Source organism: Rhea americana, unplaced genomic scaffold (assembly GCF_003343005.1).
Source record: "Rhea americana isolate MKP2758 unplaced genomic scaffold, rheAme1 scaffold_372, whole genome shotgun sequence".
In the NCBI taxonomy this organism is placed as follows: domain Eukaryota; kingdom Metazoa; phylum Chordata; class Aves; order Rheiformes; family Rheidae; genus Rhea; species Rhea americana.
This window is the reverse complement of record NW_028186504.1, coordinates 462,038-489,788: the sequence shown is the minus strand read 5'-3', so window position 1 is coordinate 489,788 and position 27,751 is coordinate 462,038. Positions and strand designations below refer to the sequence as shown.

Sequence of the window (27,751 nt, the reverse complement as noted above, 5' to 3'; positions counted from 1 at the left end):
TCCTCGGCTCCCCCGGCGCGGGCCTCTCCATCCGCTCGGTCCTCGCCGCCCGCGGCCGGCGGTCGCTAACGGCTCCGGGCGCCGACGCCGGGAGAGGCAGAGAAGAGGCTCCTCGCAGCCGGGATGTCAGGTGGGGACTCGGCGGCGGCGGCGGCGGCCTCCCCTCAGCCGCTCCCGTTCTCCTTGCCGAAGCCCCCTCCCCTCATGCAGCTGACGCCGGGGGACGCCGTCCGCCCCGTGGCCTCCGCCGCGGACCAATCGCCGAAGAGCACCCGGCTGGCGGGCCGCCCGGATTGGCCGGCGGGGAAGCCAGTCAGCCTGCTGGCGCCGCTGCTCCCGCCCCGCGGGGAGCCCGAGCCGCTCATGCCCTTTGGCCCCTCGTCGCGGCAGCCACTCAGAGGGCGGCTTCTTGGCAGGTGCAGCGGGGGCAGCCTGCTCAGCCCCTCGATGCGGCCCGGCGGCGTCGACCGCGGCTCCCTCATGGTGAGTGAGGGACGGGGGCGGGGGGGGGGGGGCGCTCCGCGGGGCCGCCGCCGCCCGTGTGCCGCCGGAACCGCCGCCGGAACCGCGGGGAAGCGGCGGCCTGGCCGGCGCCGGCCCCCACCCGGCGGCGCCGGTGGGGACGCGGTGAACGGTGTTTGGTTGGCACGTCCCTCCGGAAGTAAAAAAAAAATATATGCGCGTGTGTGTATATATGTGTGTATATATATGTGCGTATATGTGTAGTGGTGTCACAGGAAACATTGCACTTGCGCTTTCRGTCCTGTGCAGAGCATCCGAGACCTAGTAAATGAGTTAGTATGGTGTCCACTGTAAGCTTCAAAGAACGTGTGTGTATGTGTGTGTATATATCTGTTTGYGTGAATATATGAATCTGTCTTTATGTTTCGGGTTAGCTCCTCAAGTTYCACACCTTCTCATTTTTTTATGGTTTTTGCATGATATTGTCTGCGCCAGCTTCCAGAGACTAGCAATATTCATGCCTGTGGGTACCCCCAAAAAAGCTTCATAGGAAAATTGTTTTTCAGACATGAAAGAGGTATTGTTCACTTGGGGTTTTTATTTCTACTGAGGGTCCTTCTTAAAAAAACATTCTGTTTAAAAACAATTTGCATCTTAGTAAGCTGATAGATTATAAATACACAAGGAAGATGCAGAGCTGAATTACTTGTCTTTTAAAGTAAAGTGTTTTTGAGTCTATCCTAAGAAGAAGCRTGCTTAAAGCTGATGCTTCTGATTGGAATAGAAAGCTTTTGATGCATTCTAGTAGTTAAAAATTCTGAATATGAAAAGAGTCTTCTATGTTTCTTTGTGTTTACAGAACAGATTTATTCCACATGCCAGCTTTTTTAGTCTTATTACTGTGACTATTTCAAGTATAAGAGCAACCACAGGATTCAGACTTACAGGAAAATGCGGAGACAGGGATTGTAGTCAGGGTAGGAGTAACTTCAGCCTTAGATATGAGGAGCAAAAGATATGTTGCTCAGCTGATCAACTTCTCTGCCGTAGTGGTACTTGCATTAATTGTAATTGTAGAGAAGAGCATGCAGAAATATTTGCACATGTAAATTGAGTGTGTCTATGACAAATTACAACATGAAAGATGGGAGTTTTTTTCATTTGGCTGTTGATTGTGAAGTTTTAAATGCATGTGAATTCTGATGATCTGCTCTACAGATCCTAGAAGAGTACTCTTCTAGAGTATGATTAACACCAGAATTGACTTGCAAGCATTTTGATGTACTTGTCTTGCTCGCTGTCTGGCAGTGTTAAGCTGAAACTGGCCACATCATTTCCAGTGCAGTGTTAAGCGTGTCTTTGTTCTTAATGCTTTTGTGTTTGGGAGGGAAGGAGGGAGGTTACTGGCTTTGTGCTAATTTTTGTTTGTTGATGTCTTTCAGATGGGACACCCAGGCATGCCACATTATCCACCCATGGGAATGCACCCTATGGGTCAAAGACCACCTAATATGCCACCAGTTCCACATGGTATGATGCCTCAGATGATGCCTCCAATGGGAGGACCACCAATGGGGCAGGTAAGGCAGTTCTTCTGATTTTTTTTTTCTTTCTTCCCATAATGAGGTCAGATAATTCCTGAGATAGGTAAGTCTCGTTAGGTAGCTTACAAACAATAATGTGCATAATTCAGGATGTTTTATGCAACCATTCCTATCCCTGTGGAAACTCTTCTCATTTTAACAGGCAGTAAAAGTGCTTTCGTGTTTTGGAACTTTGATTTTGAATTGCCATGGATGTAAATCCATAATTTGTTTTTTAAAAACCTTTAAGATAGTTTCCTGTAGATTTTGAAGAAGTAAGGTTGTACTACTAAAAAAAATACTAGAGACGTAAAGTAGTGGTTCTTTTCGTAGGTAGTAACAATAAAGAATTTTTTGTCGCTTTAGTTCTTCACTAACTCTCATATCTCAGCATGGATAACAATTGTAGGCAGATGCAGGGAAGAAATAATATCTGAACTTTTGCAGTTTCTAGTATCTTAGGGACTACTTATACTTCTGTATAATATACTGGTGGTGCTAGTGAAATCTGAAAAAGAAATGTGACTATTCAGATTGACAGGTTTGAAAGTGGGTTGACAGAGTAGCCAAACTTTGCTTTTGCAAATTTGAAGTTGAATTTTAAACCGTGAAAGGTCCTTTTCCATATAGTTTCTCATGAARTTTTGAACTTCTGAAAGAAGTAATTCTTTCTGGATAGAGCAAACTCTAATGATGCTACTTAGGTTTGCCTAAGTAGAGATGTAGTGACATGGACCACACTAGAGGGATAGACTAGACCAGACAGAGGATGGCCTGAAAGACCGAATTCTGAGAAGTGCACACTGGCGGCTCATTTTCTTCTTTTGAAGTACCTTGGATAGAGAATGTGTGTGTGTACGTATGTGTGTGTGATATCTATCTATCTATATAAAAATATATTTTTCAAGCTAGCATATACAGGCTTGATAGGAGCCTCCAGCATGGTTTTGTAGTCTGTTAGAGCTTCTGCTCTAAGAATAATGCAATTTAAAAAGATAAGGAGGACTCAGCTGTTAGCATGATAACTAATCATAAGCTTTTGTGTCTGTGTATTAGAAATATCTAGCAATTCTGTTTATTCCTCTACTTATTTTTCTAGTTTCTGTTCTGTTAATCTTATTCTCATATAATGAATTTTTCAGTCTTAGTAATTTATTGAACAGTACAAGTAGAGCACTTAGCATTTTTTGGTAGATATAGAATGAAAAACTAGATACATGGAATGGCAAGAGGAAATTAGAGGCTCAGTGACCCTGTGGTCATAAGGAGGGGACAAGAGGCTGATATATTCAGCACAGTAGTTCTAGTGCAAGGGTATCAGCTGGTGTTGCCTTGTTTCTTTGGATGCTAAGCTTTTTCTTGCAGCAGAAACCAGAGATACATTTCTGACACTTAGTAGGGATGGAATGTTCCTGTAATTTGTTTACCCTCTTGTGGAGGTAAACTGCTGTAGACAAGTAACTACTTTACGAAGACCTTAAGCAAAAGTAGTGGCCTACTGTCAACATAATTCAGAGGAAGGTCTCATGGAAAAGAATTGGGTCTCTCTTCTCATGATTTTTCTATGTGGACTTGGGGCCAGTGTTACTCAGAAACAGAGAAGTAGATAGGGTTTCTTCAGGACCTGGGCCAAGACTTCTWAGAAGTTTCACGCTCTCAGAGCCCCCTTAGTTGTAAGTAGCAGCGGGGCAAGAGTGCTTTCTTCTCCTGCTTCTACAGGATGGCAAGGAATAGGAGGGGCCGCCTTCCAGTCTTTCCTTTCTTCCTCACCCTCCCAAGAAAACTTTGTGGATTGAGGGTGAAGCAATAGCCCTACCAAATATCCCTCTCTCCGCACAAGAGATGCAAGATGAGGAGAGTGGTAACCTGATGCTCCCTGAAGATACAGGGGGATGGGGTCACTTGGCCAGCCTGCCAAGGACAATAAAGGTAAAGGGGGAAAACTGAAAGGTTGAAGGGGATTAACCTATTTGGGCTGAGTGGCCAAGAAATCATGTTGGTAGTGGTCTAAACTGTTTTGTTCATTTTGCTGCTTTTTTTTATGGCTCACCAGTTCTTAAAAGCCAAAATCAGCAAGAATGATAGGAAATACACAAAATATTAAAACTTTTTCAGTAATATTTTTAACAGCTTTTCAGTGCATCAGTTTTTATTTCCATTGGTAATTTCTGTGTGTAATGTGATGTAGTAACCATCCCTGTAAGAGTATAAGCATAAATTTTTGAGCAAAAGCTAGTTTATCTAAGTAGCAGTTTTGTGCGGGCTGACAAGACAAAATCCCACAAAAAATTCAGATATAAGTCTAGACTCAAACTTTTCATTTGTATGCTATGGTATGTCCCTGTTACCAAGCTTATGTTGTTTTAAGAGACGTCACGTATTTTAATACTATATTAATGTTTTTTTCCATACATTTTAAAAAATAGTTCAGAAGCAGTTTAGAACTTTGATATTTAAATATAATTAAATGTTTGCAGAAACTCATTCTTCTAGTATCCCTGTAAAATATTTCTTCTCCTTGCAGAGGTAAGAGGAGAGGGAGACAGGTTGAGAGTTGCCAAAAGTTACAAACAGAACTAATCATAGACTCTTGAGTTTACCTTTTCTTTGTTTAATAGCTTCCATGTGGCCTTGGAATCTTGCAGAAATCTTTCCCACAACCTTTAATTTTCCTGTTCTAATATAGAATTTCAATAAAAGCATATTAACAGATCACTCATCATTTCTTATTGTTCTTTTGTAATTTAAATGATCATCTTTACTAATATTTCTTATCAGACCTTGGAATATACTATAGACTTGTTATTCCTAATGTCCATTCTGCAGGCATGTAATGAAGGGAAGCAGAATTCTACAACTTCTTTAACTGTGTGTTGCCATGTGCTTGTAAGATTTGTGTGGGTTAGAAGTGAGTACTGTGTGATTATTTCAAAACAAAAATATATACGATATTAAAAGTATCATAAGATGTATTTGAAATACTGTTTACCTATAGATGCCTGGAATGATGCAGTCAGTAATGCCTGGAATGATGATGTCTCACATGTCCCAAGCTGCTATGCAGCCTACAGTTCCGGTGAGTTTAACTTACCTTTCTGTTTTTTAAAATAACTTYATTTCAGTTCTTTTCATTACTTCAGTATGGGTGTGCCATTGTTTTCTTTAATTGGATTCTGAAAAAGATCTTGCTAATTACAGTGAAGTTTTATCAAACTTTTGATTTCTGGTAAAATGGTAATGAGCTCTCTGTGAGAGGTGGAACTAGTGATGTTTGGCATCCTGTGGATTTTTTCATAGCATTTAAACTCTTCACTGTAACTATGTCTTCTTTCTCTTGCTTTATCGCTTGTGGTTCTGCTTCCTGTARTTCTTCCTCTTGGCTCCTTCCTTATTCTTACCTGCTTGTATCCTTGACAGGAATAAGTATAAACTTGGGCTGTTTGGAGGTATGGCTCATTGCCTGACTAGTACATTTCTGATTTTAATAAATAAATAATCTGCCAATTAGCAGATTTTACTTGAGTAAACTTTACTGAAATTGGAAAAGGTATGAAGTTATCTGGATGGAAATAGAGAAGGAAGAAATTACAGACGTTATAGATGGTCTCTTTCTGGAGAAGAAAGGGTAAAATTCCTATGAACATAGTCTGTTGAGGGAAAGGAACTTAAGGAGATCCATGCGAAACAACTCTTTCCACTTAAATAGAAATAAATAATCTTTTTACTTTCTTATTAGGCAGATTACATGTCCCCAAGTCATATTTCATCCTTGTAGAATTCTCAAGTTTTCGATAGTGCTAAACACAGAACCTTTGCTACAGCAACCTGTGTTATTTTAAAAAATAAGTTGGTTAATACTCCACTCTTTTCCTCATTGGGGACTTGCTGGAAAAGATTTTCTTCTGTTTTTTTTTATTATTTATTTATTTTACTAAATAAGTTATGTATAACCAGCCATATTGTTCAAAACAGTCCACCCCCACTTTGGTCTCTTAAGTCTGCTGGCCAATTTCAGCCATGGTTATAAGAGAAGGATCACAAGCATACTAAACTTATACAAGATGAGCAGGGAAGAGATTGTTGAGGAAAAGGATGTAACGTCACTTTGACATGCAGTAGATGATGGAAAATTCATACCAAAGAGAATATTAATAATCTTAAGAGTGGGGAAGAGTCTTCGGATTATGTTTGGGCAGATGCTGGAGAATCTGCCTGTTAGTTAAAAGTTTGTTTCTCACTGCTCTTCTATGTTGTCTAATGGGACGTGTGTATGTTACAGCCTCAGTTTAATTTGTTTAAAGGCAAATTCACGGAAACCATGCTCTATTAGTTCTTGTGCTCACAGTACTACTTATTAATGCACTAAATATTTTAAAAGCTACCTAGTAGGAAGAATGTTAGTGACTTAGCCTGTCCCCCATACTGAAGTCAACATGAATTTCTGGCAAGTGGTGCTCACAGAAAATTTTGAAAGAATTTCAGCCATTGGGGGAGAAATCTTTAAAATACTGTGCCCTAACTTCTTTTTAAAAAAGGAGCAGGGTAATAATGTTAACTAACATTGAATATCTATTGTATATTTTAAATATTTTAAAGAGAAGGCACATCTTTTGGTTTCTAGATGTCTTAGGAGTAAATTTTGGTTGAATCAGGTGTGTGGACATGTGGTATTTAGGAGGCAAAGTAGTACAGCAGAGGCTTCCAGCTTTTAATTTCACTCTTAAACCTCTTGGCAGTGATAGCTGAAGATAATACTTGTGCGCATAGTATCAGAAGGCATTTATCAGTCGTGGCAGCATTCTTTTACCTCCGTGCTGCGGATGAGGTACCACAGTCTAGGAAATATTTTAGAAATGAAACAATGTTTTACTCTTCCCTAATTTAAAATAATTTGTAGATGAATAAAAAATTGTGGCCTGTGTAGCCTTCATGTTTTTTCAAGAAATTTCATCATATTTCTAGCGATTTTATCATTTTCATGGCTAACTAATGAAAAATACACTGTCTTCTCCAAGTGTAAAATGTGATCTAGATCTCAGTGAAGCCAGTTGGATTATTTATATTGAAGTCTGTGCTCTTTGGTCTTGACTGTGTTTCATGTGAATGTTTATTGTTCARAGTACTGTTTTAAGATTCATTATCTGTTTTGTGATCTATGTAACAGTGTTTACCTCCAAAAACTGATTGGAACTAATGTAACTCCTCAAAATGATGATTTYGGCCAGACAAGTGCCCTAACAGTACACAGTCAATTATCAAAAAATTTGGAAAAGTAAAAATAGACACAAGAACAGAAACATTAGAAGGATTATTTTTGAGCATAGACATATGTGCACATGCACAGAATAGCTGGATATTTTTTTAATATGCAAAATAAGCTTTAGGGTCTCAAATTTAATAGTAGTTCATTCTGCTTAATGCTGTTGAATTGATTTGAGCTAATAGTTTTTTTTCACACATTTTTATTTTGTTGTTGTTACATGAGTTTTTTTGAGTTAATAAAGTTCATAGAAGAGAACCGAAAGGTAAATTCGAGTGGATGATAAACCTGTAAGCTGTATTTTTGTCTAAAGGAAGAAGTTGGGAAAATTCTATTTGAGTTATATTCATCTTTTTCCTTGGTTTGAAATTCTGTCAGAGTTCGTAAGACACTCACAAGCAGTTTCAGGAATGCAACAAATTCAGCACTTCAGTATGTTCGAAGATGTTTGTTTTTGACAACATCATTATGACAGAATTCTACTAAGCTACTCAAGCAGAAATTCAGATTCTCATTTACTCACCTCACTGCCTCAGAACTACCTGTTTGGGAGATTAAGTTGTACTGGAATGATGTCAAGAGACCCTCTGGAGAAAATTATTGCATGTATTGCCTTTCTGAAAATTAGTTTGATCTTCCTAATCATTCTTTAAGAAGCAGTAATAATAAGGTGGGTGGTTAGGAATCACTGTTYAAGATCATAGGGAATTTTGCTGCTGAAATGACTTGTTGGGTATGTGCTATTAATTAATGCCCTTAGCGTTCAGTGCAGTTGTAATTAAATATCTGTTGATTGTTTCTACAGCCAGGAGTAAGCAGTATGGATGCACAAGTAGGTAAGTATAAACAGTCTGTTGTAATTTCAAAATGTTTCACCAAAATTAGGTGAAGTACTTACACACGAAAGTATAGTTCAAAATACATTGTTTGAGTTTTTTTTTTTTTTTTTTTAATATTCGTGAAGGCATGGGAAGCAGACTGGCCTGTATTCCAGTTACTTTCTGTCAGCTTCTTGGAATGTAAAGATCCTAACAGTGCTTGTTCAGGGATACGTTCCAGCTTGTGCTTATATCTTTTATAAGTTAATTAAAAGCTTACCTGCTCCTTGAATAATGGCATGCATACTTAGAAATAAATTATGCTGAAGAATGAGGGCCAGGCTGGCTTATTTTGTTATCTGAACTGGAAAGAGATGTGTTGGATACTTTTTTTTTTTTTAAAGAGTTCTCAGTTGAACACTTTGTACCATATGGAATTACAACTTTTTATACTATATAAATAGCCTGTTTAGCCTTCCAGTAACTGACATTTTCATATATTCCTGTAAAATCTTTATGCTTTTTTTTTTTCTTTCAAACATTGTATAATTTGAGTTTTAGCTTAAAAAAAAAAACTTACCTTTTTTTTTTTTTTTTTTTTTTTTTTTTTTAAGCTGTAGCACCACCTGGAACTCAGGTAAATAACAACAAAAATTCTTGAAGTTTTTAATAGAACTGCGGTGTGTACTTGGGCTTAAGTTTAAAAGAAAACTTAACATCTCCTTTTCTTTCTTTATACAGAGTTTATTTACTTACCTAGCCCTGGAGACTTTAGACCAGCAATTTGTGATTAGTGTTAAAATTAATAGCTATGAATGCATTTGTTCTGCTTTGAATACATATGATTTTTATGATCTATTGTTTGTGGCAAAGTAGTATTTTGTTGTAGAATGGAATTTAGTTTGAATGAAAGTAGTTCCACTTTCTGATGCGTTTGGAAATTGGAGATTAATATCTTTCATGTGTCTTTTATATTTTGAACAACAAGCAATTGAGAACCTAGATACCTATAGTACTTTAAAACTGTTTTCAGATTTAAATCTTTGCAAGTGTCAGGCTAGGCAGTTAATCAGGTAGAGTTAGGGATTTATTTGCATTGATGAAGAGCAAAAATAGTTTCCTTCCCCCCCTACTCCTTCACTGTCATCACTTTAACAGATATATTTTTACTTACTTTTAGTAACTTCTCATGTGTTGCACATGAAGTATTTTGGTTTGTTCTGATGTGGCAGTTCTGATGTGTATAGCAGAACTCAGGCTGTGGCTAAATCTTCTTTGCTATTCCCTGTTATAGCTGTGTTTAGCAGGAGAAGTCAGGTTCAGGTTCTGGCACCACAAGACAATTGATATGAATTGTCCCTTTATTTCTGTGAGACTTCTGTTCTGTGTGATCAACAAGGTGGTTGGGACTTAGAGATTCAGATTTGGAACAGTGGAGTCAAATTTGTTTAGATTTTTTTTTGCTGCCTTTCAGTACTATTTTTTTAATATACTTAAAATATGTATGCAAATAGAAAACTGAACTGGAATGTTTTTTCAGAACTATGTTTTGTTTCACCCTCAGACAACACATCCTGTAGTTTGTGCAGCCCAGCAAACCACCACGACCAACAGCTCTGTTAATGAGGAGCATTCTAAGCAGGTTTGTGTGCTTTGCTCTTGTACTTAAGTTTTATAGTGGCTTTGATAGCATTTGAATCACAAATACTATTCAACATTAATGGCATATGTTTTATTCCTAGAAATCAACATGGACAGAGCACAAATCACCTGATGGAAGAACATACTACTATAATACTGAAACAAAGCAGTCCACGTGGGAGAAGCCAGATGATCTCAAAACACCTGCTGAGGTAAACTAACTTCAAATGGAGATTATTGTACTGTGTATGAGTTTGTGTGCAGGCAAGAATTTACTAGCATAACTATCATGCAGTAGGATAGCTGTGTTGGTATTTTTTTTCTTTTTTTTCTTTTTTTGCATTGAGAACAAACTCTTGAACATTTTTGCAATATTCCTTATTTTATAAAACAGCTGTCAAATTCTTTGTTAGTGAAACTTAAAGCTGCAAGGTGGGCAAAACTCTAAACAGTTTTTATCAACTTTTAGATAGATTTTCCTTGTGAAAAGATTGCATTCTTTAACAGCTGGGTAAGTGAGGTGTTTGTATCACAAAGAAGAMTATTCATTGGAAAATATATCCCTTGTATTTGTTGATGCTTAGGTTATTTCTTGACTTAGCATTTGTGGCTCACTTCTACAAACACTTTTTTTGTGGTTTTGTTTTCTTTCCATCAGCAATTGTTGTCTAAGTGTCCTTGGAAAGAGTACAAATCTGATTCTGGAAAGCCCTACTATTATAATTCCCAGACAAAGGAATCGCGCTGGGCAAAGCCCAAAGAACTTGAGGATCTTGAAGGTAACACTAAAGAATTTGAATAGGGAGGGTGGAGGAGGGTTGCAAGCTGAATGTGTGCGTGATTTTTGGCAATAATTTGGTATCCAAGTATAACAGTTACTTTTGTTAGAAATGAAACAAACTAAAATAACCCATATGCAATAGTTAATGCAGTCTCTTGTGTGTTCTGCCTCATCACCACCTCTTTTTCAAATATGCCTTTGGTTCTCCCTGCTTATGTGGCAGCACCATCAACTCCCCCTTGTGTCATAAAGTAGCAACTGAATTAGCACTGTAGTGTTGATGTGGCTTGTTCAGGACTACGTGCATGCTCTGTCTCGCGCTGTGTTTTAACAGTCAGGTGATGCTTCACGTCTTTCATCACTGAAGGCGGTTTCAGGATTTCACTGTTCAGGCACTAATTTTCGGAAACTAGTAGAAACTTTATGTGATTTGTTAAGGGGGTCAGGTTGTTTAGGGAAAGAAGAGAGGCAACACTGTAATAACCCTTATTCACTTGGGAAACCAGAGTAAGAGGATGTTGAACCTGTGTAGTACTGTATAACTTAGTTAAGATTCATATTTCGTTTTGATGTCTCAAAGAAACTTTGAAAACAGTAATATAGTCAGTAGTGCTAGTTGTCTGCTGAAAGCCAAAATCGTGTGTAAGGCTCTGCTTAGGAAATGATTTCCTTCTAATTTTTGACAAAATATTTTGCATGCTACTGATATGGCAAATATATTAGTAAAATTATAATGCCTTTATGTATTATATAGGCAATGTTCCCTTTTGTACAAATGACACATGATGACATTCTCTTGTTTTTCACTCTTAGCACAGTTYTGTTTGATATTCTAAGGGAAGTAAAACTTTGATAAAATCAGATAGGGTAAGAAATAAATACTTTTAAAAAGACTACAAAAATAAAGGAAGCATCAATGACTCTACCTTTTAAAGTTGAAATAATTATTTTAAACTGAGAAATTGTTTTTTAAATCTACTATTCTTCATTTAGTAGCATTTCTAAATTCTGTTCTGAATTGATTTTTGATGGCACAAATATTAAAATGAATAGTAACAAGTATTTAAAGCTAKACTTCTGTTAAGTCATGTTAATGATAACTTTTTTGCTTCTATACATAGACTTTTGAAGCTGTATTTTGATTTTTTTTTCCTTCTTCTTCTTTAGCAATGATTAAAGCTGAAGAAAACAGGTATTTCTTTTTTAATATCCTATGTTAGACTGCGTGTTGTTTGTTAAACGTAGTAATCCTTGCATCTTAAAACRTGCTTTTTACAGCTTATTTTCATTCCTATGTTTCATGTATTCATAAACCACCAAGAGTGGTTTATTATATAAAACTCAAATAATATATTCCGTCTTTTTTCCTTTTAACTGAAACCCTTGACCTACGTGTTCTTATTTAGATACACAATTTCAATAAAGCAGCTCCTATCTTGGAGCTGTCTAAGGTTGTTCTGTACTCTTTTTCTGAGATCTAGTATTAAGGAAATAGTGTTTCTATGCTGTTAACTTGTACTGTGCTTGTATTGACTGTTCTTGTTGTTTGATATCTACAGCAGCAAACCTGAAGAATCCACTCCAGCAACATCTGCTTCAGCTGCTGCAGCAGAAGTAACAAACACAACCACCACAGCCACAACTGCTGCTGAAACTGGCACAGCTGCTACCACCACCACTGCTACKCCTGCAGGAACAGCAGCCTCTGAAGGAGAAACCGGTGCAGCTTCTTCTGTGGTAGAAAATGAAAGTACTGCCACAGCCACCTCTGAGGATCAGGGGCAGCAAGCAACTGCTGCTGTGCAGGACCAAAGTGGAGAAGCTGCAGCTAATGCAGCAGAGGATTCCTCTAAGCAGGAGGCCTCAGGAGAGTAAGGAAAATTGAAGTATTTGGTTTTACTGCAGTTTTGTATGATTTCTTCTAGGATCTGTTTTGACTTCAATAATAGGTGGTCAGGCTTCTTTGAGAGCTGTCTGTTTCTGTGAAATGGGAGCATGACTCAATGGTARCAGGGAGGAATAAGAAAAAGGAATATCAAATCTATTAAAAAAAAAAAATACCACCTCTCACCCCAAAGCTCTTAAACCTTACAGAGAATCATTGGGGCTYAAGCACTTCATAAATGAATGACTGCTGAAGGAATTTCCTGGAATAACATATGCTTGCTATGTATGTTTCCTCTTCCATAGATCTGTRCAAATGGCTATTATTAGAAGAAAACGCAGTGCTGAATGGATCTTAACCTGATCCACTATGGGTGATCTTATGGAAATGAGATCCTCTGTTTGAAATATAGAATTAATTGCATGGAGAATTATAGCTCATGATTTTATCATTCAAGCAAAAAAGGAGCAAGCTATGGGGGATAAGAGCCAGAAGGAGATAACTAAGGCCAAGAGGAGTATTTTTAGGCATTCCCCTTCCTGTTACACCTGTGTATATATTATTTGCATTCCTGCTAAACTTCAGGCTTGTATTTATATGGATAGTTTATAAATAACTTGAGCAGGTAGCCAGCTGCATAAGCGATAATACTTCCCTRAAATAGTTGTCATGTTATTAATTTTGTATACTGTCTATACTGAAAAGCGTCATACAAATTATGGTCTTTGTCATGTTGCTTTTCCTTTTTTGAGTTATTAAAAAATACACCAAGCTATATCCAATTATGGTGTTCTGTGACTCTTTAGTGACTCTAATTTTGGGGGGAAAATGCTTAAATAATAAAATCTAGTGATTTTTGTTTATAGTGCTGCTTCAAAGAAAGAGGAAGATGATGCCCAACCAGTTAAAAAAACCTATACATGGAATACAAAGGAAGAAGCCAAACAAGCATTTAAAGAACTACTAAAAGAAAAGGTATTTCAGTCAACGTTTCTTAATGCTTTATAGAATTACAAAAACTGCACTTGCTGGAAAATGCTAGGCTATCACTTTTTTACAAAGAGCGTCTCAATGTTGTGGTAGATGACTTTTGTACTAGATAAGAAACAAGGGAAAAGAACACTACAGTGAAAACTGTATATAGTCTAAGCCTTTTTCAGAAACTCTTTAACTCTTTGAGGCGGGKCAGTGTTGGATTTTCTAGGGCTCTCATTTGAGTTTCTTTTCATTACTGTCTTTCACATGATCCCCTACATTTKTCTAGAATCCAGAGCAGGACCGTGAGCATTTGTGAACGCCAATAGTAGATGCTTCAGGAATGTAGAAATACATCTGGAACATGGGAAAACTGCTGAGTTTAGCATGCAGTGTTCCCAAAGGATTGCATTTGATTTGGGAGTAAATGAACTAGGAATGAGAATAAACATGAAAACACTTCGGCCTTTAAAGTCAGTTTTTCTCCCAATTTCATAAATTCCTACTAAAACTAATTTGATTTAAAGACAGCATCTTTCTCTTACAAATTCAGAATTATGGCTTTATAATTCTGAAACCATATTTAAATGTACTGCACTGTTGGACAAAATGTTTGTCCAGCTGAAGTGTTGCGTGATGCCTGGTCGCTGAATTTGTCATCTTTGTTGTAAAGATGGAGGTGAGATGGGAGTAAAATGAGATTAGCTTAGGTTCCCCTCTGTGTAGTTGGAATCTGCTTGTGTTCTTTCTAGTGAGTGGTAGAAAATTTTTTGAAAGATTTCGTTGTTAAAATGACAGTAATCCCCAAAATACCRTGTTTGATTTTCCTTGTTGAGTGTTTAAAAAAATAAATAAAATTTTAGATTGTTGTCTTTCTATGCTAATGTCTGTTGACATAATAAAAATCTGTGAGCCTTACCCCAAGAGTTCCAGAGTTTACTACTACTTTCATTGTTGGATGTGCCAAATCTAATTAATAACTGAATATCTTGACAGAGAGTACCATCGAATGCTTCRTGGGAACAAGCTATGAAAATGATCATTAATGATCCTAGATACAGGTACTTCTTGATTCCTTTCTCATTATATTTGTACCCCAATGCTATCTTAAATACTTTGACTTTACTGATGCAACTTTTGCTTGCTTTGATAGACGTGTGTATGTTTGTGAATGTGTGCTAATGCTATGGCACTGTGTTACTTCATTAACTAAAGAAATGCAAGTCCCAGATTTAATTTCTTTGATCTGAAAAAGATGTGGGACTTGTTGGTGSTACCATGTGATTTATATGATTTCCTTGGAAATAAAAGCATATTTTTATAATGTGRTGCTGAAGACTTTCTAGATTACTACTTGAAATTAGTGCTGCTACTCACATCAGCAGCCAAGTGGCTGATATGCCTGATAATACAGTATTTTGTGAAATGTATAATTGCAACATGAAGCTGATTTTTGTTTTCTATTGTTAAAAAATAGTTAATAATAAACATTTAAATTACTTMTTTTTTTWAAAAAAAAATCCTCAATCTGAGGGAGATAGTGATGGTTATTTGTATTTATTTGTCTGAATTGCTTGAATTTTTTCTTTTGGCTCTTCTGCTTTTTTTTCCCTCATTTAAGTCCCTTCTTAACATTACTCTTGGTGTTTTTTTTCCCCTTGATTTGAAGTGCTTTGGCAAAGTTAAGTGAAAAAAAGCAAGCCTTTAATGCTTACAAAGTTCAAACAGAAAAAGAAGAAAAAGAAGAAGCAAGATCAAAATATAAAGAAGCTAAAGAATCTTTCCAGCGTTTTCTTGAAAACCATGAAAAGATGACATCTACAACAAGATACAAGTAAGATCAGTCTTGAGTGAAGTTCTGGCCCGTGCTAACTTGCCAAGTTTATTCTGAAATTTTCCTGGCCTGCTATTGGTGAATGCTAATCTTGTATAATGCTCAGCCCTTGAAAAACCTGTAACTAAAATATTTATAGGATCAAAAATATTCTCGTGTCTGAAGAAAGCAACTCAAAGGCATGGTGTGCTGATGGRTGATGTTGCTGATGGCTTGAGGTTCAAATAACTTGAAATGAAACAGAACATTGCGAGGTGTTTTGTATTACATCTGCCCTTAGGAGAAAAGCAGATCTGATAGCTTGTTCTTAGAAGTCTAGCATGATACTGTATGAGTGCTATGAAGTTTTTGCATGTCTAATACSAAGAATGTCTTTAGAGGTGCAACAAATGACTTTCTACGCAGAAATGGAACTTTCTGAACTTAAAGTTAYTTAAACCTAGTATGTATACATAGTACACATACTAAGAGATACATGTACAATTACAATACCAAATCAGAGAGAAAATTAGGGAGCTGCTATACAAATGCATTGCTGCTTCATAATGCAGTTATCTGTGTTATTGTAAGCCAGTGAGATGCTCCAAATTAGTGTTTGCCAGTAAATTGTTACATGCTTTTTCTCTTTATTTTGTGTAGAAAGGCTGAGCAAATGTTTGGGGAGATGGAAGTCTGGAATGCCATCTCTGAGCGTGATCGTCTTGAAATTTATGAAGATGTCTTGTTTTTCTTGTCTAAGAAGGAGAAGGTAACTCTTTCAAATCTATTTTTTGCCTTGTTATCTATAAATTAGCTTATACCACCTACAAAGACAATCTTGCAAGCAGTGTAGGATCTTTTAAAAAAAAGTTAATTCAGCATGTTGTTGCATGCAAACAGAAGGGGAGGAATCTGTAGTAAAGGCACTGAGAGCGAAGTGGGAGCGTTGTTGTGTTGCTGTGAACCAGYTGCTGGTTACAGTGAACAGGTCAGGTCCTCTCCAAAGGGAGAGAACTAGAAAAGGTAACAAAAAGCAGGCAAGGTTTTATRAACTCAGACACTAGAGAGTGCTCTTCAGTTTAGAAGGATGTGATGGGGGAAGGCATCAAGGAAAGAAATACTGATGGAACTATGCAAAACTCTCTAGCTTTGGAGAGGTGAATTTKGAAGACAGTTCCTTATTTCTTACTGTACAAAAATGCAAGGGGCGTTCAAGTAGAGTTAGCAGGCAGAATATGATWAACCATTATTTAAATAAACCATAGGTAGTTCTGTTTCTGCACAGCGCATAAGTGAAGTTGTTGAGCTCTCTGCTGCAAAATTTCCTGAAAAGCTAACAATCTGAAACTGGGCAAACATGAGGGGTAGATCACTTTCCCATTCTCATAATTTTTCCCTAATTCATTGTAGTCTACTATTGGATGGCAAAGATAAATCTCTGATTTGACCTAGTATAGCAGTTATCAGCCCTTTTTCTTTTCGGCTGCTTGTTCTTTCTGAGATATGTTGTGGCAAATTCTGTGTTTAACTTATGGTTTTATTAAGTTATGTGATAATTTTCATTCTAAACTGTTCTGAATCACATGGTGAAACTGTCACAGGCTAGACTCTTGTTACAGAAAGCTGTATTTCCTTAGACATTAGTGGTACTGTACTGGCTTTGATTTACCCCTAATTATATCTGGTCAGTTCTTCTCCACTGAAATTTAGTAGCTACTTTACTGTGAGGCTAGGACTTACCAATATCCTTAGACAGAGAGGAAACAGATATGTGATTAAAAATGAAGGATGTAGCAAGATTATTTCTGAAACTCAGTTTAACTGAGACTAGTGTTAAGGTCCACATTTGCCCAAAACAAAGCAAAGAAAGAACCTTCCAAACAAATAGGCAAGCAGACAAAAAAGGGGCAGCCATCCACACAGCACTGCTTAAGTTTGATTAGCACCTGTTTTAGATCATTCTTCAACAACACAATGGACCATAGAATTTCTTTGCAGTACTAACTTTTTGCTGAATGTGCTGGCAGTTCTCTAGCAGTATTCCAAAGGTGAGCTGTGCTTTATGGGCTTTTCTCATCTATTGGGAATAGTCTGAGATTGTAGTATTAAAATGAAATATATGGGGGTAACAGTGGTAGTAGCATATTAGAAAAAAAAAATAGTAGGTTGGTCCAAATGTGTCTCATTGCTTTATATGTGAACAAAAGGTTAATTTTGTGTTTTCTTTGAGAACATAGAGGGTCATGTATTTTTTTCAACGTCAGAAAAAAAAATTGCTTATTTTTCTCAGGAACAAGCCAAGCAGTTACGGAAGAGGAATTGGGAAGCTTTGAAGAACATACTAGATAACATGGCTAATGTCACTTACTGTACTACTTGGTCAGAGGCTCAGCAGTATCTGATGGACAATCCTACCTTTGCAGAAGATGAGGAACTTCAAAGTAAGAAAGAAGTCTGAATTTCTTCTGGAAGAGAGGGTGGATCTGTTTCAGTAGTGAAGGCTGCTGCCTCCTGGCTATGGCTTGCCTAGTCAGGAGCAGCTGTGATAGCTGCTGAGAAGCCTATATAAAGCAGCCTGTCTTTTTTGGCTCTTAGGAAACAGATATTGGTCTCAGAAACCATTATTAATTGATCTTAATCTTGGTGGTAAAGCAAGGGATATCCTGTCATGGGGGCTGGATTGCCTTGGTAGTTGCTAGTCTCTAACATTTGAAGAATTATTTGATTAAAATAACCAGTGTTGCAACTGCTTACRCTGCTTTCTACTCAAGTGAGGCCCTGTTTTGTTTACCATTGTTTTCCTAGGAAGAATGATCAGAGTTTCTAAATTCTAATAGAGCTGCAAAATAAAGGTAGGAAGGTAGTTCTTTATTTTGTGAGCAGATTTTTCCTATAAATGAGTCTTAAGAGCAGCTTATGACTTTATACAGGCGTTGAAGTATTTGACAAAGATTTCCAGTATTCTTTCTTCTATGCTTTGTCTGTAAAATACCTTTGGAAATGAAGGAGGATACTCAACTACTCATCTGCAATACTTTCCTCATAAAGACTTCTATGTTCCATGTTGTCAATGATACTTCAGCAGTTTTGTTTTGTTTTCTGCTGCACAGGTTTCATATTCTTCAATGTTCAATATATTTTCCATTCATTCTAACAGTAACAGTTATTTTTGGTAACAGTTATTTCTTGGTAAGAAACTTTCTACAGTTTAGTAAGAAGCAATGACTAATTTGTAATATTACTCCTCTACTACCTGTTGTAGATATGGATAAGGAAGATGCACTAATCTGTTTTGAGGAACATATCAGGGCACTAGAAAAAGAGGAAGAAGAAGAAAAGCAGAAAAGTTTGCTTAGAGAAAGAAGGCGACAGCGCAAAAATAGAGAATCTTTTCAGGTTGGTGAATCTTTTTCTGACTTAAACATGTCATATCTTCAGATATTCCTTGTGCTTTATGATATCTTAAGGTAGAATATRGGGTGCATGTAATGAATCRATATTCAGGAGATAAAGAATATTAGCCTGGTTAGGTTATTTTTTTCTTTTTTTCTCTCTCCTCTTTTTTTTTTTTTTTGTAATCAATTTTGGTGATTCAAGGGGGGAAGAAATTGAATCATTTTGTATGCAATATATAATAAATCTATCGGATAACTGCCAAGAGCAGGGTAGAGGAAGAGCAAATAGATTTGAATGGTAAAAAAAAAAATCCAATTGGAACATTGTAAATGGTGGAGGGGAAATCAGGAAGAAGTTGTAATATTGGAACTTATTTTTAAATCAGTTTTTAACAAAAATGGAATTTGGGTGATCGGGAGTATTTTTTCCAGCTGTTAGCAAAGTGATACGTGACTGCAGCTTTCCATTTTATTTGTGTTTGCTAGATATTTTTAGATGAATTGCATGAACATGGACAGTTGCATTCGATGTCCTCTTGGATGGAGTTGTACCCAACCATAAGCTCTGACATCAGATTCACTAATATGCTTGGTCARCCTGGTAAGAATACTTTATTCCAACCCATAAAAAGTAATACAAAGATTTGGGGCAGAATAGAGCTGGGTTGGTTGTATATTTTCTGATTTTTTTTCTTAAAAAATGCAGCTCTTTTGCTAGAGCTAGCTTTTGACTTATCTAGTTTTTTCATCAGGATCAACAGCACTTGATCTTTTCAAGTTCTATGTTGAAGACTTGAAAGCACGTTACCATGATGAAAAGAAGATAATAAAAGATATCTTAAAGGTGAGGGGAGAAAACACTTCTCTGTGGGTGGGTGTATTTTGTTGTGTGTGTGTGTGTTTGTTTAATACCAATATATTCAAGTCTGTGAAACCAATAATTGAGCTCTTTGCTACTGGGAGATGGGATTACACATTGTGTTGGTGTCATGTGCGTTAGAGCTGATATGAGAGTTCTGACTTACCTGATGAYAAGGAGGCAATTTTCTTACAGGATAAGGGGTTTGTGGTTGAAGTGAATACTTCTTTTGAAGATTTTGTTACAGTCATCAGTTCAACTAAAAGAGCAACTACTTTAGATGCAGGAAATATCAAGCTGGCTTTCAATAGCGTAAGTATTACTATATAGGTATGTTTAAAAAATTCTAATATGAAATCCCTTATAAAACAAGAATTGGCATTTAAGAGATGTTTTTTTAGAGGTGCTTAACCTGATACTGATTCTCAAATACAAAGGTAATTTTTTAATTCAAAATATAAATACTCCATCTTGAAAAGTGAAACTTTGTGGTAGGAATTAATATTGTCTTCATATKCGTGTGTAATTTTTCTTAAGAAGGAATTTTTTCTTGTTCTGTAGTTCTGGCTTGCTTCAGGTGTTGCTTGTCTTAAATTCTCTTTGAGAAACAGCAATTGCATGCTTTAAAAATAAGTAATTGAGTGGCTAATTTCCTGTAAGCCCTTATGATAAATAGAAAACTCTATAAAGCTGAACTACCAGTGAGCTTTGCAAAAAACGCATGAAACTGAACTATTACTCTTCTCTTCTGATGTCTTTCAAATGTTCTTACAACTTTTATTTGATGTAGCTGCTGGAAAAGGCAGAAGCCCGTGAAAGAGAGAGAGAAAAAGAAGAAGCTCGCAAAATGAAGCGGAAAGAGTCTGCATTCAAGAGTATGTTGAAACAAGCTACACCTCCAATTGAACTGGATGCTGTGTGGGAAGATGTAAGTATTGTCACTTAATTTTTTTTAAACTATTCAACAGGCTGTTGCACACTAATGTTCTTAAAAGTAAGCCTAGTTTCTTTAAGCTGTATATTGTCTAGTATTTCTCCACTTATATAAATTTAGATCCATCAAAATAGTCCTGTTTTTAATTGAGTAAACACTTGATGTGAATAACTTTATTGGTAATTCTGCTGATACTTTAATTTGAATACAATTTTTAAAAAGCATGCAAAGATCAAAACTTAACTTTTAACTGAGAGTGTTCTACTTAAACTTGTAATTTTGTTCTGTTCTTAACCTTTAAAAATATTGCCCTTCAAAGTATATTTTGTATAAAATTACATGTTTTACCTGGCCTGCATAGCCTAAATGGCTTGTGTAGGGAAAAAAAGTGTCTGTTTCGGATACTTCTTTAAATGTGAAGCTGGCATTAAAAAAGGAAGAAAAAAAAAAAAGCACCCTTAACCTTGTAACTGTACAATCTCTTTCAGTAGGTGAAACCATGCTTACGTTTTTTTTTAACTTTTTAATGGCCTCATTCATATTAGTATTTCATCGTTGCAATTCTTTACAGATCAGGGATAGATTTGTGAAGGAGCCAGCATTTGAAGACATCACTCTAGAATCCGAAAGAAAAAGAATATTTAAAGATTTCATGCATGTGCTAGAGGTAATTCTTTTTTTTTTTGCCTGATTAGGGAATATATTAAAAAAAATTCTTAGTTGATTGGTTTTTAAATTATACAGAAAGGCAGAAGGATTAAACAGAATTCTACTGAACTGCAGTATTTAAAAGTATGGATATTAAACTCCCCCCTTTTTTTTGTTAATGCAAATTTTGATTTTAACATATGTACTCCTTGTGGTCTTGTGGTGTGTGTTGTGTCCTTCCCCCCCACTCCAGAGTTTTTAAGAGATTTTAAAATGGCACAATTTCATATTTGTCAAGGCAAGATATGCACTGTATTCTTGGCCAACTTTGAGCAAGACCTTTAAACTGGAAGCACTGAAGCAGTGGTCCGGGTGTACATAGAAACTGTGTGCATCCGAATCCAAAGCTGTATRTTTCCTTGCCCCTAAACGCTTGTTACTACAACTTGAACACTGCAATACTGATAGCTTCTTATGTATTTTTAAACTGCCAGCATTAGGTGCTTTATGAGAAGCAACATTACTGTTTCTTGCTGTGTCTTACAGACTAATTATAACATTTAGATTCTCTTGTATTCTAGCATGAGTGTCAGCATCATCATTCAAAGAACAAGAAACATTCTAAAAAGTCTAAAAAACATCACAGGAAGCGATCTCGCTCCCGTTCAGTAAGTTTTCATCGTGTGTTAAAGGCTATTTCTATAACTTATTGTAATGCTGTCTTATTGCTAACTACATTGCTTCATGTCTCAAGGGCACAGAGTCTGAGGATGATGATAGCCATTCAAAGAAGAAAAGGCAGCGTTCAGAGTCTAGATCAGTTTCTGAGCGTTCTTCCAGTGCAGAATCTGGTATGCAGTTTTTTCCTTTATTTTTGAACGAGTGTTACTGTTCTGTTGCTTGGTCTTAATATTTTTATTGAGGTATTTTTTCCTTGTGTTTGCAGAGAGAAGTTACAAGAAGTCAAAAAAACACAAGAAGAAGAGCAAGAAGAGAAGACATAAGTCAGTAAGTGCTGCTAGCTATTTTTAAGTTGGCCAGTGGACTCAACACCTTATGCTTTCAGTAATCCTTTTTAAGTGTTTGTAATCATGTAGTTGACTTTATAAAAGGGACTGTGTGAGACCAGACATGAGGAGGGTTTTGGTAGCATAACAACTTCAATGCTGTATAAAATTAAATCATTCAAGACTGTTAAATGTGGGGTTAACTGCAGCCATTCAAGCAAACTTGAAAGACTGTACTAGTAGCCTGGTGCATGCTGTTTATTGCCATTGCAATCCTTGGAGGTCGTTGTTACCATGGAGTAGTGGAAAGGATCACAGTTGTCTTTTCCTTTTGCCTCATGCTGAGCATCATTCCTTTTGCCTGCTTGAGTCTCAGGGTTTTGTGTCAGAAGCTTCAATATGAAAGTGACTGGAGCATCAAAAGAACCTGAAGAGTAGAAAGCAAGCTTTCACTGTTAGTTGAGACAGGAAATAGTTTTGGTCATGGGTAAGGAAGGAATTTGAGTCCCCTGACTTTCATGTTGCTGCAAAACTCTTCAAAACTAATATATTCTTTTGTTTCTGCTTTTTTTTTTTTTTTTTTTTTCACTTAGCTGTGCCTCTCAGTGGCGGCCCTCAGAAAGGGGAGAAGGGTATTAATTGTTAGGCATTTGAGTAAGATACTACTAATAGGTGTTGAAACAAAAGCAGGACCACATAAACTTAGCAACATTGAGATTAAAAAAAAGGAATAAAAATCCCTTTACTAAATGGTTAATATTCCGATAAAAACCCAACAAGCATTCAGGTATGGCCAGCTGGGTAACAGAAGACTTTTTACTATATTTCACCCCTTCTGGGATGCTTTTGAATAAATGGCATTTGCATACATAGAGACTTATTGTGTGGCATCCAGCATGCCCCATCCTTGCATGCAATGAGAATGGGAAAAGCTGTGTATTTGACAAACCCTCTACTTCTGTATTCAAATCACTCTAGTAGTATTTTTGCATTATTTATTTCTGCCATGGTTAAAGCATGTGTTTAGAAACCACTTCAAGCAGTTACTTTCTAATACAGCCTATATTAAAAAGAAGTATTTCCCTTTACCCCCAAGTTGTGGGTATTGGATATATAATTTTTTCAGTATGTTAATAAAATGGGTATGCAGAGGCTTTAATATTTTCCCTTTATTTATACAGGATTCACCAGAATCAGATATTGAACGAGAAAAAGACAAAAAAGATAGAGAGAGTGAAAAGGATAGAGCTAGACAAAGATCTGAATCAAAACATAAATCTCCTACTAAAAAAAGACCTGGAAAAGATTCTGTAAGCTTTCTTGTTTCCATTTTGTATTTATATCAGTGGCATGCTGTAATATAGTACACTTGCTTTACAGATTCATAAAGAGTTTACTTTCTTAAGAAAAGAGTAAAGCCTTATGTTCCATTCCATTTAAAGTGGACCAAATTTTCCAGCAAAACTTAAAATCATACAGATCCTATGCACTTAYTTAATGTTCCGTTACTGAGGTGTGAAATTACTGTTTGGGTAAATGCTATTTGTTGTTGGTGGTGTAAAAGTGTGCATGAGGCATATTATTTTATAGAAAGTGCTGAAGCACAGAATATGCTGAAACAAAATAGTCTTTGATTAAATGGGCAAGGAGAGGATCTAGTTTGCCAAGATTGATCTAAAAAGAGATGAGCAGCACAGCTAGTGAAACACCTGTGACTCTGTGGCATCTGCGTTCTAAAATTTTTATAGTTTTGTTATTACTTTAGTAGACATAATGTGGGGCTGATGCTAGTCTGACCCTGGAAGAAAGTTTTAGTGGAACAACATTCTCAAGTTCTTGGGCTTTTYGAGCTGGGAAATTGTGGAAATGTGCTTATGACCATAATCTTGCTCTTTGTCATTGTTCTGTGTGTAGCTTGTTTTCAGAAGTGTTTAAAGCAGTGTTTTCAAAGCAATATACAAGTGTTTAAATGAAAAATAAAAAGTTTGGGGGAGGGGTTGGGGGTGCTCAACTCCTTTGGGCACCTCTTCAGAGGGAATTATTTGCATCGCTCCAGTTAGGCACGTTCTGCGGGTGGTGCGCCCTTCTGGATAACGTCCCTGGTGCATTACTGCCTCTGAGAGGAGGCGGGATGACAGACGTCTGCTTTCTGTATTATCTTCTTAAAATAATTAGCTTTGGCCTCCAGATGCCTTTGAAAATCTCAATTACGTGTCCTAATGTGGGCATCTTACAKTGAATGTGAACTCAGATGTAGTTAAGCAGACATAGGCTACATCAAACTTGGGATCCGAGCTTGTGGTTACCTCTTTTCCCTGCCGTGGCTGTTACTGTGGCTTCCGCTGGTGGAAGTGTTGGCCAAACACCGCTGCCTGAGAGGCGCTACCAGTGCTCGGGGCTCGCAAGCCTTGTCTTGGCACTGTCTAAAAATGGCTTAAACAATACGGCGCAGGAACACTGTACTTAAATATTTATATTAACAGTGCTTGTAGAGAAATCCTGCTGGAAAACAGAGTGGTCGTCTCTGTCCTGTCCTGCAGGAGCAGCTGCAGACAGGCGTGCGCTGCGCAGGAAGCGTCTGGGGGATGTAACCGTGGAGGGGTACGGGCCGGGGCCTGAGCTGTGAGCCGTCCGCAGGAGGTGCTCCCTGGCTTTCCGGCTCCTCCTGCTCCGGGCTCTCGGGTGATGCCGGGACGCGCGTGCCCTGTCTCCGGGGAGTCCACGCAGCGCGGAAAACAATTGTTTTACCGTTAACCTTACTTCTCTCCGCAGGGTAACTGGGATACTTCTGGCAGTGAACTGAGTGAAGGGGAGTTGGAAAAACAGAGGAGGACGCTTTTGGAACAACTGGATGAAGATCAATGAGAACGTTATTTATACCAAATATGTTTACATTGTGGCATAATAAAAGAAACCAATGTCTAATTCAGGACGTGGGTTCTGATATCCTGAGTTCCACTGTTGAAATAACAGTGGGTTTTAATTTTACCACATAAATCAATTCAAGTACTACTATTATGGGCCTGGCATCAAATCTAGAAAAGCAAATGAAATTGAGTTCAAAGTTGAATGTCTGTCCTGGACCTGCTAGGCAGAATGTGTGTTCTGCTCTGCATGGAGCCCGCTGAAGGGAACAGCGTGATGGAAGGTGTTCCAGTCGTGACTGGATCCTCTCTGGAGGCCAAGGAAAGTGTGCGCACCTTTCTAGCAAAGCGTCTCTTACGTATGGYCCTTCCTAGAAGGGTGCTAACACTGGTGCTCCTGGCCAGTGGACAGATGAAATCTCCTTTTTAGAAAGAGATTCCTAATATAGTTTCTTGTGGTTTAATTTGCTTTATGGATTTGTTTATTTTTTTTGAAAGGGAAGGGCAAGGGGAAGGGGAGTACTGAATCCATTTCTTGATCTGTAGTACAAAAAAAGCATGCAAAATTGGAATTACTTTTTTACAACCTACATTACTAGCCAAAATAATTTTTGAGCATTTATATGAAAGAGAAGATTTCCTGGCCAATTCATGTCTTAAGCGTTACCTTGGAGTGAATTTTTATGGCAAAGTTTTTAATTGGCAGATGAGGTTGGCAGTGTGGTAGGCCCTGCATGGCAGTGCCACTAGAGGGTGCTGCCTGATGACAGCCTCCTTTTGTACTAGTGCAAAACCTGATGCAGAAAACAGCTGTGGACATTATTTCAGCATTTATCTTCACGTTAAGATTTTTTTTTTAATTAAATTGTAAATTAATTTCAGTATGTTGCCTTAAGAACCTGCTGAAGAATGTACCACCACATTTCAGTAGCAGCTGCAGCGTCTCTGTCTAGAACATTAATGTTTGCTTAAACCCTTTCTTAAAAACGGAAAAGGAAGAAGCTTAAACCCCATCTCCTTTTGGGTTGCCTCTGGCCAGTTTGCTTTGAGGAAAGTCCTGTTAGCCTGTTCAGTGACAAACATTGACTGCTGTGGTACACATTCTGAAACTTCCTGATTTGAATATTTTTGTATATTTTTAGCAATTATTAAACCTTTTCTTCTAGTGTGTACTAGTATTTATTTCTGTCTGTACAGCTCTGATAAAAAAAAAAAAATACTGCTATCTTCTGGTTGTTGGATTTAAGCAACATATGTTCATGCAGAAAATGTGAAGACTAAGAGTTCAGGTTCTTTTCATTTTATTTTTTCTAATAGAGGACAGCTGTTATTAAACATAAATTTCCCCAAAAGATGYAGTCAGTTAAAGCCTGTAGCATTCATGCAGCATATTTTATTGCTAGGGTGGTTATGTTATTCAGACTTCTTAGGAATACTATTTGAGATTGAAATTATGCATCTGAATATAAAATGTTGGAAATACCTGACCTGTGTATTCGGCAGACGACGACCACCTTTGTGCTGGAAGCATTTGGTACCCGCATGTTGTTCAGTACAGAGCACGCTTCAACGTCGGTGCTTTCCAGCAAAGCGAGTGGTAGTTACTTGTCACAYGCTCAGTGCTTTTTACTTAATTTTTTTTTTTTTTGGTCAAAACAAGATAATTTGTGATCAACACGATAATTTTGTACACGGTGATGTGTTTATTGTCAAAATCTAGGAAGTTGCAGACTGATTAAAATGTTGGCCATGGCCTTTTCCAGTTTCTTCTGCAGAGCAAGTGACCCTCCCAAGCGTGGGAGGATGTGCAGTAGTTGGTGTTGCCAGGGCTCTGTGCAGTCAGTCTAGATTTTAAATGTGTATTTTGCTAACCTCAGTTCACTTCCCTGGATTTGTATTTTAAAATGCAAATGCACAGATGATAAAACAGGTGGTAGTTCCCAAGTGGAAAGCAGAACAACAAATGGTTTATAGAACATTAACAGTTAATCATGTCTTACCTTGACTTTATGTTGGTATAGATCTGGGAAATGGGAAGGCGTTGAGTGCTGAACTAATTTAGAGTTTGACAAGTTGTAATGGTTTGGAAACGCATTAGAACTAATGTACAATATTTTGTTACTGCCTTGCCTAACTTACATGAAAAACAAACATGTTTTCAAGAGTAATATTTACTTAGAAGGTTTGCCTTTATTTTTCCATTAAAAATAAAAAAAATGTAAATGTAAATTATTCTAATGGATTTTTTGTATTTTTAGTCAGATCTTAAAATCAGACTGCTTTCAAAACATTCCTGGCAAGGCACAATTTAATTTTAAGGGGAAAATGAGCCCAGATGATTATGTTTTTTTCCTCTTCCTTCTCTTTCCTGTTCCACTCTTGCAGCCTCCCTGTTCCTTGGAGGGGGGACTGGGGTGATACAAACACTTCTGTCTGTGTTTCCCTTCTGCACTCTTAAAGCAGTAACCGTAGCCTTTGGAGTTGCTCGCTCCCCCTCCTGGACGGCACAATGAAGCTTTGAGTTCAAATTCTGTACTTCTGCCTTGAAATGAAAAGGCTTTTAGCATTTTTAAAAAAATGTTAATGGTATCTATGACTGTTTCAGTTGGACTGTGGTTGATTTGCTGTTTCTGTTTTGCACACCCCTCACGGCGTTCCGCGTCCTGCTTGTGATCTGTTTAATTTAAATCCCGTGTAGCAGCCGCWGTGCTACAGCGGCTGGGTGTCAGGTTTGCAGGGCTCTCTCCGAGTCCAGTCTTAGGCTAAGTTTCATTGTATTTATTTTGTTAAACCCTTTTGAAGATTAAATCTGAATTTTGGCTAAAA

General features: G+C 37.4%; 1 protein-coding gene across 4 annotated transcripts; it reads left to right on the top strand.

The window, feature by feature from the left end:
• The first annotated feature begins 42 nt into the window (after positions 1-42).
• PRPF40A (pre-mRNA processing factor 40A) lies at positions 43-27,751 on the top strand. Of its 4 annotated transcripts, none has more exons than XM_085312975.1 (26): positions 43-483; positions 1,905-2,042; positions 5,041-5,121; positions 8,111-8,141; positions 8,738-8,760; positions 9,688-9,765; positions 9,866-9,976; positions 10,423-10,543; positions 11,713-11,737; positions 12,105-12,416; positions 13,297-13,405; positions 14,402-14,466; positions 15,075-15,239; positions 15,879-15,987; positions 17,509-17,659; positions 18,481-18,614; positions 19,100-19,214; positions 19,366-19,457; positions 19,668-19,784; positions 20,263-20,400; positions 20,978-21,073; positions 21,636-21,722; positions 21,809-21,905; positions 22,001-22,062; positions 23,243-23,371; positions 24,834-27,751. In XM_085312975.1, exons 1-26 carry the CDS (start codon positions 124-126, stop codon positions 24,924-24,926), a joined length of 3,039 nt encoding a protein of 1,012 aa, XP_085169101.1. In that variant the 5' UTR covers positions 43-123; the 3' UTR covers positions 24,927-27,751. The 4 variants fall into 4 exon arrangements, with proteins under 4 accessions (XP_085169101.1, XP_085169100.1, XP_085169104.1 ...); XM_085312974.1 differs by having other exon boundaries at positions 19,354-19,457; XM_085312978.1 differs by lacking the exon at positions 23,243-23,371.